The following is a 14,292-nucleotide window of genomic DNA, read 5'->3' on the forward strand; positions in this document are numbered from 1 at the left end:
AAATTAAATAATCACTTTATTAGTAAACCAGGTTCCTAGAGTTCTAGATCAGTTTTTTTTTTTTTTTCGAGAGGAGAAGCCACTGTCTGTTAGACTGTAGTAGTTTTGTCCTTTAAACATGCAGAAGTTTGATCCGAATCAGTGGCGGTTGATTGACTGAGGCAAGTGAGGCCGGGCCTCAGTCACTTTGCTTCCTTAAACTCAAAATTTTAGTAGTGTTTAGTCGTATATAACATATTATATTAGTTATTTCAATGAAGCGTATAGAGTTGTAGAAGAAGAAAACTTTGTGATGTATATAGAACTGTCTTGCAGTAAAATTGGTTCCTGAGGCCAGGATCGCTCGTGCCGGGTCTGACTTCTTCATTTCGTATGTTTCCACGGGTTTTAAGGTTGCACTCGGAAAGCTGAAACTGAGGCACATTTCTTGTGACCTCTTGGCCTAGCAGGTGTTCCCCCACCCATCAGCCTTCACTTCTCCCATTCAGAACCCGGTCATTAGTCAATGCCAGATGGGGTGAGAATAACAGTGGTGAATCGTCGTGTGATCCACTGTGGTTATGTGTTTCGGGAAAATAGAAATCGAAACAAATGCTAGAAATAATGATGATAATTGTGATAAATTCATTGCTGCAGTATCGTTGTCGATAGGGAATAATATTGGAAAAAGGAAAGTTTTAAATTAAGACAGACCTACGCCAGCACTGACAATTTTTCAGAAAGATAATCTTTAAACGCGAGCTTTCAATGCATCCTGGTGTGAGTAACATAAATGGGTTTTTGGTAATGTGGTGCGAAATAAACTTTTCTGTTGGTCGTGCTTGTTGCTGCTAAAAAACAACAGAAACAAACAAAAAAAATAGAGAGAACAGTGTGTCTACTGAAACTTCAGTGATCTGGAAAATATTTCCAGGGGAATTTCAACACATGCTTCTTCAGTTGAGCATAATATTCGTTGCTTTATAAAAATTAAATAGTTAAGCCTACTGAAATCAACTCACAACATAGCAACTTATTTGAAGATTGACATATTATTATTTTTCATTAATAATAATAATAATAATAATAATAATAATAATAATAATAATAATAATAATATAGTAATAATGTCAATCATAATAAAGTATCATCAATAATAAGCATTTTGTATGGAAGGTAGCCTGCTTAAACTACGTACTTACTACAGGCCTCACCGAGGATTTCGGTTACCAGCCGCTACTGATCCGAACAAATGTAACTTTGTAGAATTCCTTTACAGAACGAAAAGTTACATTTTTCGGATCAAGTTTCTGCACATTATATGACAAAACTAAAATTATTTCAGTCATTTATTATCATAATACACTGCTCCCATAAATTGACTGAGCATATTGGGAATTAAATCAATTGGTTTCCCAAAACACGCTATGAAATGTTTAATATAAAACATTTTTTTTTCTCGAAAAGGAAGCAAAACGAGCAAAATTATATTAAACTTTTTTGTTTGAAATACCTCAAAGAATAACCCCCTAAAATTAATAGCATTACTTACGGTTCAGCCTGTATAGGCTATTACAAAGCAAATTACGAATGAAGGTGTTTTAATTTTCTGATTCCGTAAAATTTGTTCACTGGGTTTTCACTAAATATTTTAATACTGATCAGTTGGTAATATTTGGTGATTTAATATTTTAATCTAAAACAAATGTTTAATGCAGTGGTTTAATGCAATTTTAATCAGTTCTTTTAATCACTTCTTTTATATTGTAATGTAGGGTTTTAATATGTATAGGACAATGTCTACTGATATTTTTGTAATTACTTAATGAGTGAAATGGAAAAATACTAGACCAGCGTTTCTCAAATTATGGTCCGCGGACCACCTGTGGCCCTCGAGGTCTGCCCTTGTGGTCCTTCAAAAAGGACAGAAGAAAAAATTAAATTCAAACGAATTGGTTATCACACTATAGCTGAAAATCTCAAAGTTTGGAAATGACATATGGCAATCGCCTTTCACTTTTTCTTCCAGTACTGACATTTTATGAAATTTATTACCCTAACTGTCTACCGACTTCCCACTCTACTCTCAGCAACAAAAGAGGGATTTAAAGCACTATGAACGTGGTGTTTCTCGCCATCTTTTCCTTGCACATCAACTGATGACATGTGGCTAAGTACATTGGCATATCTTTCAGAACTAAATCTCTCTCTGCAAGGTATTTCTTTGACTGTTCTCAGTGCGCATGAGAAAATAAAAGGGTTCGAGAGGAGACTTGGTTTGTGGGTCAGTTCCGTATAACAGAGGATTTTTTTTCACTATTTCCAACCCTAGGGCCTTTTCTTGGTTGAAAATAATTTCGTTATTGGAAAATAATTATGCAGTGACATATGTTTGCATCTCGAAACTGAGGTCACAATTTGAAACTTATTTTTCAAGTGAATATGACGAATTTTCATAGGTTCGTGATTCCTTTCATAGCGATTTTGAAAATAACAAACTTTCATTGAGTGAAAGAGAACAGTTAATTGAACTCTGGAATGACACCGGACTTAAAATGAAATTTAAGCGGAAGGTATAGTTAATTTCTGGACCTCATCACAAGCGAAAAGAGAATATAGTGAAACTATACAATGGTGCTTTACAGATTATAATTCAGTTTGCTTTTACGCATCTGTGTGAGAAAGGGTTTTCATCATTAACTCTAATAAAAACAAAGTACCGAAATCGACACGATGTATGTGACAATCTCCGACTTAAGCTTACCAGCTTACGTTCAAATATAGAACAACTGTGCAAGAATCGGCAGGCTTATCCATCTCATTAATGTGAGCACCAACATGTATTTATGTATTTTGTTTAGTTAATAACTTAAAGATTATCCAAACTCTAATAGCCTTGAATTATTAAAAAAACGAAAATGAATTTTTTATATTAACATTAACTTAATTAGTTAATACTAATATAAAATTAAATGAATTAAATTAATTTTAATTAATTAATTCTGTTTTAAAATATAAGTATACTGGTATTAAAATATGCTACAAAAGTGATAAATTTGCTTTCGAAGGGAACAAGAATAAGGTGGTCCACGGAACTGTTCCGACTTAAAAAAGTGGTCCCCATATCAAAAATGTTTGAGAAGCGCTGTACTAGATTATTGATTTCCAATTATTTGAATTCGAATACCGTGTTCCTGAATGTAAGGAAAAGAACATAATTTTGAGAACCTATTATATATAACATTTTAATTGCTTATTTTATTATTTAGCCAGTCTATTATTACTTTAAATCTTAGGTTCAATATTACATAGCTCACGAGCTACGATTCAAGAAAAATTAATTATACAAGAAACAACATAACTGTCGAAAACATGAGTTCTGATGGGAGCTGTATTACATTTAAGTTTGTATTTTAACACGAGCACTTGTTCGTTAAAGAAAGGCTTTGACAGTGACCGACTTCGTAAATTTCTTCATTACGCCCTCTGTCTTCTATTTATTCTGAAGGTCGTTCTATATTTGGCAACAAGAAGTCAGAATAGGTGGCGTGATACCCACTTCTTGAACTCTTCCAATTGAGTAGAAATGTCGATCGAGTTTATAAATGATTAAGTAGAGGGAATTCCAGTGTGTGTTTCTTTCAAGATGGACATGATGGAAGAAAACACACATAATTCTACATTAATAAGGACTATTATATGAATACCCCAAGCCGTAACTGCGTGGTCTAAGGTAATAATTTTCTTACAAATCATCATTTTCGCTTGACAATTTTCTTTAATTTTTAAAAGTTAAAAATTAAAATCATGAAAAGTTTTCAGTGAAGAGCTGATTCCGTGCACAGCTTTGTGTACTGGAGTATGCTGAGTGCTCTTGCAAAGTTTCATGTAAATCGGAGCAAATGGAAACCGTTAGGAACTTTATTATTGGCCAAAAACGTAGTTTTGAGAAAACTTTATTTTTAGTGGGTGTGGTAGGTTTAAAAGAACTGCGCGTAGCATTTAAAAATGGTCACAAAACCTTTAAAAGTAGTAGATGGGGACTAAATATAGGACGAAATATTAAACAAATGTGTAAGGTAAAAAAAAAAATATTTATTTTTAGATTTTGGCCAAAAATTCAGTCCTGGTGTCCCTTAAATCGGATTATACAAATGATTATGCAGAATATGTAAAGAATCGCATATAATTTGACGACCATGTCATGCAACACACTAAGTTTGAGTCTAAATCTTTGAAACACATTCACTGTAAATCTTGTGATTGCACCCCGGACACCAAGAGGGACCCAAGACTTCCCAGTTATCATTACTATATTTTTGCTTCATATAATCATAACATGGTTCATAGCATTGCTTCTTTTCTTTATCACCTGTAGAATTTGATGTGGAGACTTTTCAAAACTTACTGTGGGATCTAAAATGTAACCCTTATTTTTTCTTCTTTGATGACCACAATGTCTATTCTTTTAGATGATCCAGTGGTAGAAGTGCAGGCCACCTCTTCATAGACTTCATACATCTTAGTTTCTCTGAAGCAGTTGTTATTCCGTAGAAATTCTCCTTTACGGTAAAAACCAACATGGTGAGAACATAACTTAAACAGGGATTAAACTATGTTTATTAGATGAAGTTACACGTGAAATGTTTTTATTAAAATACTGTAACTGTTTCCTGAAGTTTTCGTATTTAGTCTCTTCCGTCCGATTTCGTTTCATTATTTCGATGATAGCGCCACGAAAACGTAAACGAAGCTCGCTGAATTTTTATTGCCCTGAAATGTCATTACTCCGGGCTCACAAGAAATTATTAATGAGCTCATGTCGAACCTTTCCCTCAAACGATACACGTATATCTGTGCAGCAGATTGACAGACATAAAAAAGTAGTTGTCCATGCCAACTCTAGGGGTATGAAAACTTATTCGGAATGTCACATTAAGAAAAAAAATAGCCTGTACTTTTAGCGTATTCCGAATCTCACCGGACCGGTGGACACCAATGACTTCACGCTGCAGCGAAATAGGAACAAAACTGCTGGAAAGTTCAATGGTCATCATGGCGTCTGTACAAGTTGTTGTATGTGCTACGCTACCAAGATTTTGCGAAATTTCCATAGGCCTACTATCATCTCGTTCAAAGAAAAGAGAGCATAAACAATTTATTTCTTGAACCAGTAGTAATAACTGGTCCGTTGACATGTTCGTTCATAAGCCATTAACATATTTTTTTTACGTTGTGCTCATTACAAACAATACAGCAGAACACACCGCCATGACAAAACAGTGCACGATATCATTCGTCTGGTAATTCCCGCCCTATACAAGAACCAATCAAGTTCACTGATAGCGGCTGATGGAGACTGCCACCACCTTTGCAAGCTGATGGAACCGATGCGACATCGGTGGAGCATCAGTGACGTCATCGTTGAAATTCGGAAAACCGTGATGCCATCAGATTGCTCAGCGCTGAGATTCGGAATATGCTCTTTGGGAGAGTAGTAGAGTTTTCGTATGTGACATCGTACAGTATTATATGACCTTGTACAGACCCAGATACAAAATTTGGGCTACCTGGATTTTCCAAGTTCCAAAATACTTGGAAAATTCAGGTGGTCCAAATTTTGTTTCTAGGTCTGTACAGTACCAGAAGAAAAGTAATGGAAGTCCCAGATGCAAGACACTGCAGAGCCCTAAAGCAGAGGTACACAAGCTGTCGCTGACGGAGTTACTGAAATTCATTCTATTCCGAGCGTTATTGCAACCCGTTCTGAAGCGCACTTCAAAAGATGCGAAGAAAATGGTTTTACTGTAAATAATAGATTCGTGTCATGCGGAGGGGAGCGGGTTCGAGCCTCATTCCGGTGATTTTGTTTAAGTTCCTGGCTTAGTTACCTCACGAGTGATGCCTTGCTGGTGTCACTTGTTAGTTTTAAACCTGTCTTCGGACATTTGACTAAACAACAACAAACAAATATAACATTAAAATGGAGTTTTCTAGAGTCTTGGGACCCATGTGTCAGTTTCTTTAATAAAAAGTGGAATAATTACTGCCCAACTCCTATAAGTTATTATTATTATTAGGCTTGGTCTGGCCCAAAAAAGAGATAACCACCTCTGTAGTATAAGGGTCAGCATGCTGGTATCTTACGCAGAGGGCTCGGGTTCGATTCCCGGTCGGGTTGAATTTCCTGGTTGAGGTTTTTCAGGGTTTTCCGTCAACCGTAAGGCAAATGGCATAAGTGTCAGAAAATTCGAGCCACAACATCCCTGAATATTACCGGCCTCATTCATCACCAAAATCATATTCATAACAAATCAGTAATACATATACAGTCGCCATCTAGTTCACAACAATAGAACCAGTCTCAACAATCGTACATAGGCCTTCGGATTTCACCCTAAAGATTAACTCGGGATATGGCCAAAAATGTTAAAGCGAGTATAAATAACAGCGAGAAAAAATAAGATAGTTTGTCTTGTCAAACAAAATAATGAGAAAACACAATTATAAAAAGAATAAAAACAAAAATCAAACCAGCATAACTGTAGTTTCATTCTCAAAAATGGATGACGTATTTTACGTGCCAGTGAAAGCCTGTTACAACGCAGATTTTTTTTCTGTAATTGTCTATTTGCTGTGGAAATATGACTATATGCGCAACTTGAGGGTACATTTCGACACGAGCTCTTTAAAAGTTTGTTTGTAGGTCAATAGTGGAAGCAAATCTTTGACTCACCCTATCCTTGGTGTTGACTGTGATGGGGTAATTCTCTACAAGCCACTTGACGATGTCCTGGTGGTCGTAGTAGACTGCCTTGTGGAGCAGAGGCACTCCAGCAGGGTCCTTACATGTTGCCATTTTCTTACTCTTTTCCTCCTGCAGCAGTGTCTCCATGTCCTCGAGATTACCCTTCGTGACGGCCTCGTGCAGCATCTCGATCTTTGCCTGTACAAAAATAACAACTTCGTGAAAATTTCAAATGATTTCATAGAATACGTTTTACGAATTTCACAACAATAACAGTTCGTTCTATTCGATGGTGAAGGTATTGCTATTGAGCGTATAGCGCAACGATAATTCCAACGTTTCAATAATGGAAGAGGAAACATTAAAAGTTTACAACGTTCTGGAAGACCTATGGAATGGAACATTGAGAATACACGCATCGTTTTGGAATAAAGGTCACAAAAAAGTACTTGTATCGAAATAACTAGTGCTTCAAAAGATATAACACATCACCATTTTAAGACGCTTAGAAAATCATACAGAAGTTGTAGATATGTACCTAATGAATTGACACATGAACAGGCTCAACACAGAGCTTATCGCTAATTCATGAATGATAGATTTGTCAGGAGATCATCACATGTGATGAAACCCTGATACATCAAACAGATCCCCGTCAGCCAGCCAAAGTTGTCGTTAAACAAAATCTGTTATGTGTCTGGTGGAATTTTGGTGTGATTCACTGTTTCAAATGAACGTACAGTAGATGCGGATCTTTATTCTTAACGGGTAGAACGAGTTCATGAAGTTTTGGGAGAGAGGTACCCGGTATTAGTTAATCGAAATATAATTCTCTTGCAGCACGGCAACGCGAGACCCCATATTGCTCGAACAACCATGGAAAAAATCAAGAAATTGGGAGTAATCGAACTGCTACTACACTCGGCATAATAGCCCTAATCTTTTCCCTTCAGATTATCATGTGTTTCTATCCAGTGTGCATTTTTTGCATTTTTTCCAAAACTTGAAAGCAGTTGAAGATGGATATCACCGAATTCTTCGCATCGGAAACCAGAAACAGGTACCGCCACTGCCTCCGTGGGTCTGTTGGTCAGCTTGCTGGCTTCCAGACCTGGAGGTCCCGGGTTCGATTTCCGGGCTCGGCTCTCGATTAATATTCCTTGAAGAAGAAAAACTGCCTGGATGTCTAGAGTCTTGAAATTCTTATGAATGTGAGTATGATTGTGAGTCGGCCGGGTTAATATTATTTAGCCAATCTTCAAAAATATAAAAGTACAAAATATCAGGACTGTCGCTGGACAATAACGCTAAACACAAATTTCAGCGCCAAATTGTTGGCAACTAACTCCATCAGTTAGCACAACCATAAAGCACTAATAGATGCTATAGAGCAGTGGTCGTCAGCACTCGCTGAAATGTGCAATGGGTAAAAGTGCTGTCCCGTGTGCACCGTCGTGCAGCAGGAAGAGGTAGAGAGCATACCCGCTAGACGAGTGCACCTTGGTGCACTGTGTTCTCTGCGGGTAAGAGACGCTAGCCCCAGGGTGCTCTGCGCCGACGACCCCTGCTATAGAGTTATAACCAAAGCCATCGTTTCTGGCGTGTGAAATAAGTAATGGGAACATTGAGAGCGAGTATCATATCTTTGCCAGAGTCTGTGGGCGTGAAAGCTAACAACTACTGTGATTGGCAGATTGTGGACGTCACATCAGTTTAGGAGGTGGTACCACACTCAGCCGAAGTGACAACATGCCACTGACTGGACAGTGTACTCAAGGACACACCCCAGAAACGCAAAATGCGAGTGTCTTGCCTTTGAGCTGGCACCGTTGGTTGGTACCGTTCTCAGCTGCACTGGCAACAAGTGCTAACTGACTGGCTTTTTACTCAAGGACACGCGCCAGAAACGCTGGCGCTGGCTGTAACATCAACGGGAAGGGAAAGGTACCGTCAAGGGATACTGAACCTCTCTGAAAGGTGGCTGGAGACCATAGCATTCATAATGGCCTTTACTCTGAAGATTAGATTAATTTCTTGTCACAATACACTTCAACTAAAATTTTGTTCTGAAACCGACATTACTTATGGGACGTATCTGTGAAAGAGTATATTGCCTAAAATAGTTCACGGACTTGATGGATATAAATGAGAAGCCGGAACGGGTAAAATGCTTACACTTGGAAGTGAATAATATAGGGGAGAGTCGGGTAGTATCGGACATCGGGTAATATCGGACAGTGAGTTTCTTTCATCTACCACTCGATGATAGTACCTGATTGACATGGTTACGTTTCTGTGATGTCGCATAGAGAAACGTAACCATGTCATTCAGGCACTACCATATGGTGGTAGATGAAAGAAACGCACTGTCCGATACTACCCGACTCTCCCCTAACTAAGATGATTATTTAGTAAGGCACTATCATGATTATCGGCAAGTGACTTTATGCCATCTATTTTCGGGTGGCGTAAAATAGTTCCTCCGATAATTTTATTAGAGTTTACGATACTTGAGTAGACCAATGTTCTGCTTAGCCCTGTTCTTTGCAGCCTGTTGATATGGAAAATATAGTCTATGCTATTATGTATTTATGAATCCTATTATTAAATCTGTTTTAAGTTCGTTTTGTTTCTTTGAGCTTCTTTGTTCTGTTGTTCTGATAAAAATTTCATTTCTACATTTTAAATTCCTTTTCCATCTAAGATTCGCCCCTATAAAGCAGTGCAGTTCTGATATTAACTTTATGTTCTCTTTCTCTGGAGTTTTCTTGTAAAACTATTACCTTTACATACCGCGAAGACGCCTGGGAGGCAGAGAGTTCTAAATCCACGCCTTTTACACTCGGAAAAGACCTGGTATTAAATCTGGTAGGAGGCTGAGTGAACTTTGGATTCGTTCTGGAAGTTTGGGCAAGGAGAAAAAACACGTCAGCGTCCGGAATTGAACTTGGAACGTTTTAGTTTGTAGGCAGTTGCTCTTTCAATTGAGCCGAATATTACTGTACAGTACGATTATTTGTAGTGTTTTTTGTAACGCAGTTTTACTCCTGGTTGAGTGTTAGAGAAGGCCGTATGGCCTTAATTCTGCCAGGTTAAATAAATTATTATTATTATTATTATTATTATTATTATTATTATTATTATTATTTAGTCCTGACAGTCGCCAACAATGTGCGCGTGGATCAGGTGAGTCCATTAAGTTACCCAAGTTAGTTCGAGTTAGTCATTCGCTTGCATTCAGAGCGATCGGATGTTACGCATTTGGTAGAGCCGAGGCCCCCGGTATGGTGTGTTTCCAGTACAGTTAAGCTGTATCACATTTCTTTACTGACCACTCGCTCTTATCTCTACTCCGGAGCTCTCCCACTATTCCTATTACTTCCCCTCCTTCGCGTCGCCGATCTGTCAGGACTAAATAATCGGTTTGTACCTATAGATGAGGAGACGAGACCTGGAATGTGAGCTGTGCGATTTGGTAAGGAATGAGCTGTCAGAAAGAGTCTGTTTCCTTTGAAAAGGTGGAACAAATTCAAATACCTTGGAGTAACAGTAACAAATATAAACGACACTTCGGAGGAAATTAAACGCAGAATAATTATGGGAAATGCCAGTTATTATTCGGTTGAGAGGTTTTTTTCATCTAATCTGCTTTCAAAAAAACTGAATGTTAGAATTTATAAATCAGTTCTGGTTATTCTGTATGGTGGTGAAATTTGGAGACACTCACTTTTAGAGAGGAACAGAGATTAAGGATATTCAAGAATAAGGTTCTTAGGAAAATATTTTGGGTCTAAGAGGGATGGAGTTACAGGAGAATGGAGAAAGTTACACAACGCATAACTGAACGCATTATATTCTTCACCTGACATAATTAGGAACTTTGAATCCAGACGTTTGAGATGGGCAGGATATACGGGTGAATCCAGAAATGCATAAAGAGTGTTAGTTGGGAGGCCGGAGGGAAAAAGATTTTGGGGGAGGCCGACACGTAGATGGAAGGATAATATTAAAATGGGTTTGAGGGAAGTGGGATATGATGGTAGGGACTGGATTAATCTTGCACAGGATAGGGACCGATGGCGAGCTTATGTGAGGGCGGCAATGAACCTCTGGGTTCCTTAAAAGTCATTTGTAAGTAATACTTACTTTAAAATAAAGTAGCTACTAATGAATTGTTAATTATTTATGAATTATCGGATACAGAAAGAAATATACCTTATTTTGGACGGAACTCGTTGGGTTTCAAACGCAATGAATTGAAGACTTCCCTCGGAAAGGATGTAACATTAAATTAATGAAATATGTAACTTAGGTGGAAAAGTAATTTTGAAGCATTCATTTGTAACAATAAATTATTGCATCCGATAGCTAAATGAACTTGTATCCTTGTTTAGTCAAATGGTTGTACTAGTAAATACAGGTGTAACGAAATATGCCCCTGAAATTATTTTCCTTTCTCCTGAAACATGTATTATAGATTTGTTGGTTACACTCTTATTACGGGAAGGTCTTCAATTATGAATCGATCGAAGACCATTTGATAAAACTGCCCAAGGCGCGTTTCACGTGTAAATATGTGTACACAAAAATATCATCTTGTCGCTTATCAGGTTACATCATAGTTTGTTTCTATAAATCGCCATCGATAATTCTTACTAAACACGAAATCATTTTGTGATATTTTGTAATAGATTCTTTGTGATACGGATGTCCATCTATCTCTTTAGTGATAAGTTGATAACGAATGAAAATAATTGCCAGTGTGTCATGCGATTCAATCTTCATTGGGACTTGATGATACTATGAACTTACACATTTTACATTTATGACACTTGTGTTCATTGTCAAACTGATAACGGTGCAACGTGACATTCATCTACAGGATGATTCAGAATAACACCAACTCTTAGTATGTTGTACAGGATAGAAAACTAATCATTTTTCAAGAGGATACCCATGTCCGGAAATACATACCGTAGTTTGACCGTTTCAAAGTATGGCAACGCTTCCGATATGGTGATGGGTTTGCGTTCCACATTTTGTCAAGAAATATGCACCAACCAACAAGAGCATCACAGCGTGCATTAAATTGCAAAAGGGATTCGAATTGTCGACCTCCAACTTGAATACAGAGCGTACTTCGGCAGTTCAGAGATTTGCGCACATGACCAAAGACGCGTGGTTGTGTGCTAAGTATTTTATTGACTGCGTGGGTTTTGCGATAAGGTCCTCCTCTGATGTTACAGAAGTTTCCTACAACATAACCTTCATAATACTCCACACAAAGTAGAGAGTAAGAGCTGGTGACCACCTGAGTTAAGTCCCGCTGCTCGGGGACTAGCGGTGGTTTCTGGCACTTGTTCGGTTCCGGAAATTTATCAAATTTCCTGTGAATCCCCACATTTTATTTGTATCTTATGAAAAAGATCAAAGTTTATGTTTACGAATAGTTATTCTGAGATGATATCATGTTTCCTGCTAGAAGAACGAAAGAACGGTAAAATCTGTGCATAGGGTTTCTCATTGACTACTGCTTTGCATAAAGAAAGATTCTCTAATAAATGTTACACATGACGTGTCTGGCTAACTGAAGCCAGAAAAACTCACCTGCGTACCAACACTAAGAATCGTCGTCGTCTTCCTCCTCCTCCTCCTCCTCCTCATCATCATCATCATCATCATCATCATCATCCAAAAAAGTATAAGGCCCAAGGCCCGTTACGGTCTCAGTGAGTCATTCTCGGTCCATTATTTTTTCGTCAGCCCAAAGATCTCTTCCCCTGGCTTTTGGAAGTCTGTTAAGAGGTAGTGGTTATGAAGACCTATAGCCAGGGGCAGGTATTTACGAAGATTAATTTTATCATTTGTATTTTTTAATATTGGTGTCGGCGGAGATTGTTGGAGATTGATTTGTACTCTTGGCGGAGATTAATGGAAATTTTGGAAAATACAATTATTTTGGAATTGGAGTATTAACTCAGTATGAATATTACTTCCCAAATAATTAACATTAAAGTTTCGTTGGATTCTGGTAAAGGTGCGGTATGGCCAATAGGCAATATTTGTTGGATTGAGACTGTACTTAACACACATTCATTAAAATCGGAAAAAAAAAAAACTTGCAGCCTCAAATTAACACTTTCAAATTATTAGTGAAATGCTGAATTCTCCGTTCTTTGAGTTCACTAATGTAATCAGAACACCAGGAATACCATGTAATGTAACATACTTGGACAAAGGCGCCCTGCAGGATCCAATCTCAATAGTAGCAAGATGGTTAGAAAATTAGAGGAAGTGGATGGTCGAGGATAGAGAAAATTTAACATAAAAATAGCCAGTTCTGAAATCTAAATTACCTTGTGCACGCATTCACAGTTTAAAGTACTTCGTCGTTGTGCAAAATATAAAATCTTTCAGTAGGAAGGAAAAACACATTTATTCATCCTATAGCAGCCGCACATAGGAGACTGTGAATTCTTACATTTTCGAAATAAAGAAATATAAATACATATAGGAGACTAGAGCAAAAATCTGAAAATCGATAAATATGTCACATAGGAGTTACTGCAGGAACAACGACGACTTGCTTTTCTTGAATTGTTTACCGAGGGTTTGAGAGAACATGTATCGAGCACGTAGAGAAAAATAAAAATAAACGCGTAAAAATAAAAATCTCAGTGGTAGCAAGTGAAAAAGAAAATCCGAAAAAAACATAAAATATGAAATTCGCTATAAAACGACGCAATAGTAATAATTCGCGAATGTGCTCATATTTCACTATTAGACCTCTATTTCGCGATTTGTCGCGATTGTTTTATCGGCATATTATTAATCATAATCACTTAATTCGTGAAGATTAGTAACAGTCTATTGCATATCTATTATGTTGTGATTTTCGCGATCTCCATAACTACCCGGCCCTGCCTGTAGGCTCTCCTACGTTAATGTCATCCTCACCTTCTTGTGGCACACTCTGTCTTAAACTAAGGAGGCTTTGGCGACCGAGTAGCAGCGGAATAACTGTAACATCTGATGTAGAGGAAATGCTACATAGGTGGGAACCCCACCAATGAAACCCTTCTGGTTTAGCAACCTATTAGGCGTCCATTTTATATTGCTTTCAAGTCTCATACTAAGAGTCGTATCACTTAATAATCTCCCGTCTCGAACCATTACAACACAACAATAGGAAAAGTGCCGTCGACATGGCGTGCACATTGTATCGATCTGGAAACATCACTATTACATATCCATACATTCTTTACACCTCTATGTATTTGCCGCACTGGGACGCGCACAATTGCTGCAGAAATATTGAACCGTGTTTTATGTTCCGATCAGACACGACAGAACTAGATTTCTGGTAGAAACAAACTACAGTAACAGTCTTAAAGGAAGCACTCTTGTCATGTATGAAGATTGAAACTGTAAATTATTTTTAATTCTACCCACTTGGTCAGTTTGTTTGTGTAAAAATGCGTAAAGAAGCGAACGAATGTAATTACAGTATGATTATTTAGTCCTGACAGTCGCCGGCGATCTGCGCCTGGGTCAGGCGAGTCCAT

General features: G+C 37.7%; 2 protein-coding genes across 3 annotated transcripts in view; one reads left to right on the forward strand and one right to left on the reverse strand.

The window, feature by feature from the left end:
- The window catches only part of LOC138696227 (tRNA wybutosine-synthesizing protein 4-like), a 302,346-nt gene that overhangs the window by 114,500 nt on the left and 173,554 nt on the right, over window positions 1-14,292 (forward strand). The window lies entirely within an intron of this gene.
- The window catches only part of LOC138696216 (uncharacterized), a 131,295-nt gene that overhangs the window by 84,074 nt on the left and 32,929 nt on the right, over window positions 1-14,292 (reverse strand). For both annotated transcript variants that reach the window (XM_069820884.1, XM_069820875.1), the window contains exon 4: window positions 6,716-6,925. In XM_069820884.1, coding sequence (XP_069676985.1) covers window positions 6,716-6,925 — 210 coding nt within the window. The remainder of the gene's footprint in view (window positions 1-6,715; window positions 6,926-14,292) is intronic.

The sequence above is a fragment of the Periplaneta americana genome, chromosome 1, assembly GCF_040183065.1.
Source record: "Periplaneta americana isolate PAMFEO1 chromosome 1, P.americana_PAMFEO1_priV1, whole genome shotgun sequence".
NCBI classification, from domain to species: domain Eukaryota; kingdom Metazoa; phylum Arthropoda; class Insecta; order Blattodea; family Blattidae; genus Periplaneta; species Periplaneta americana.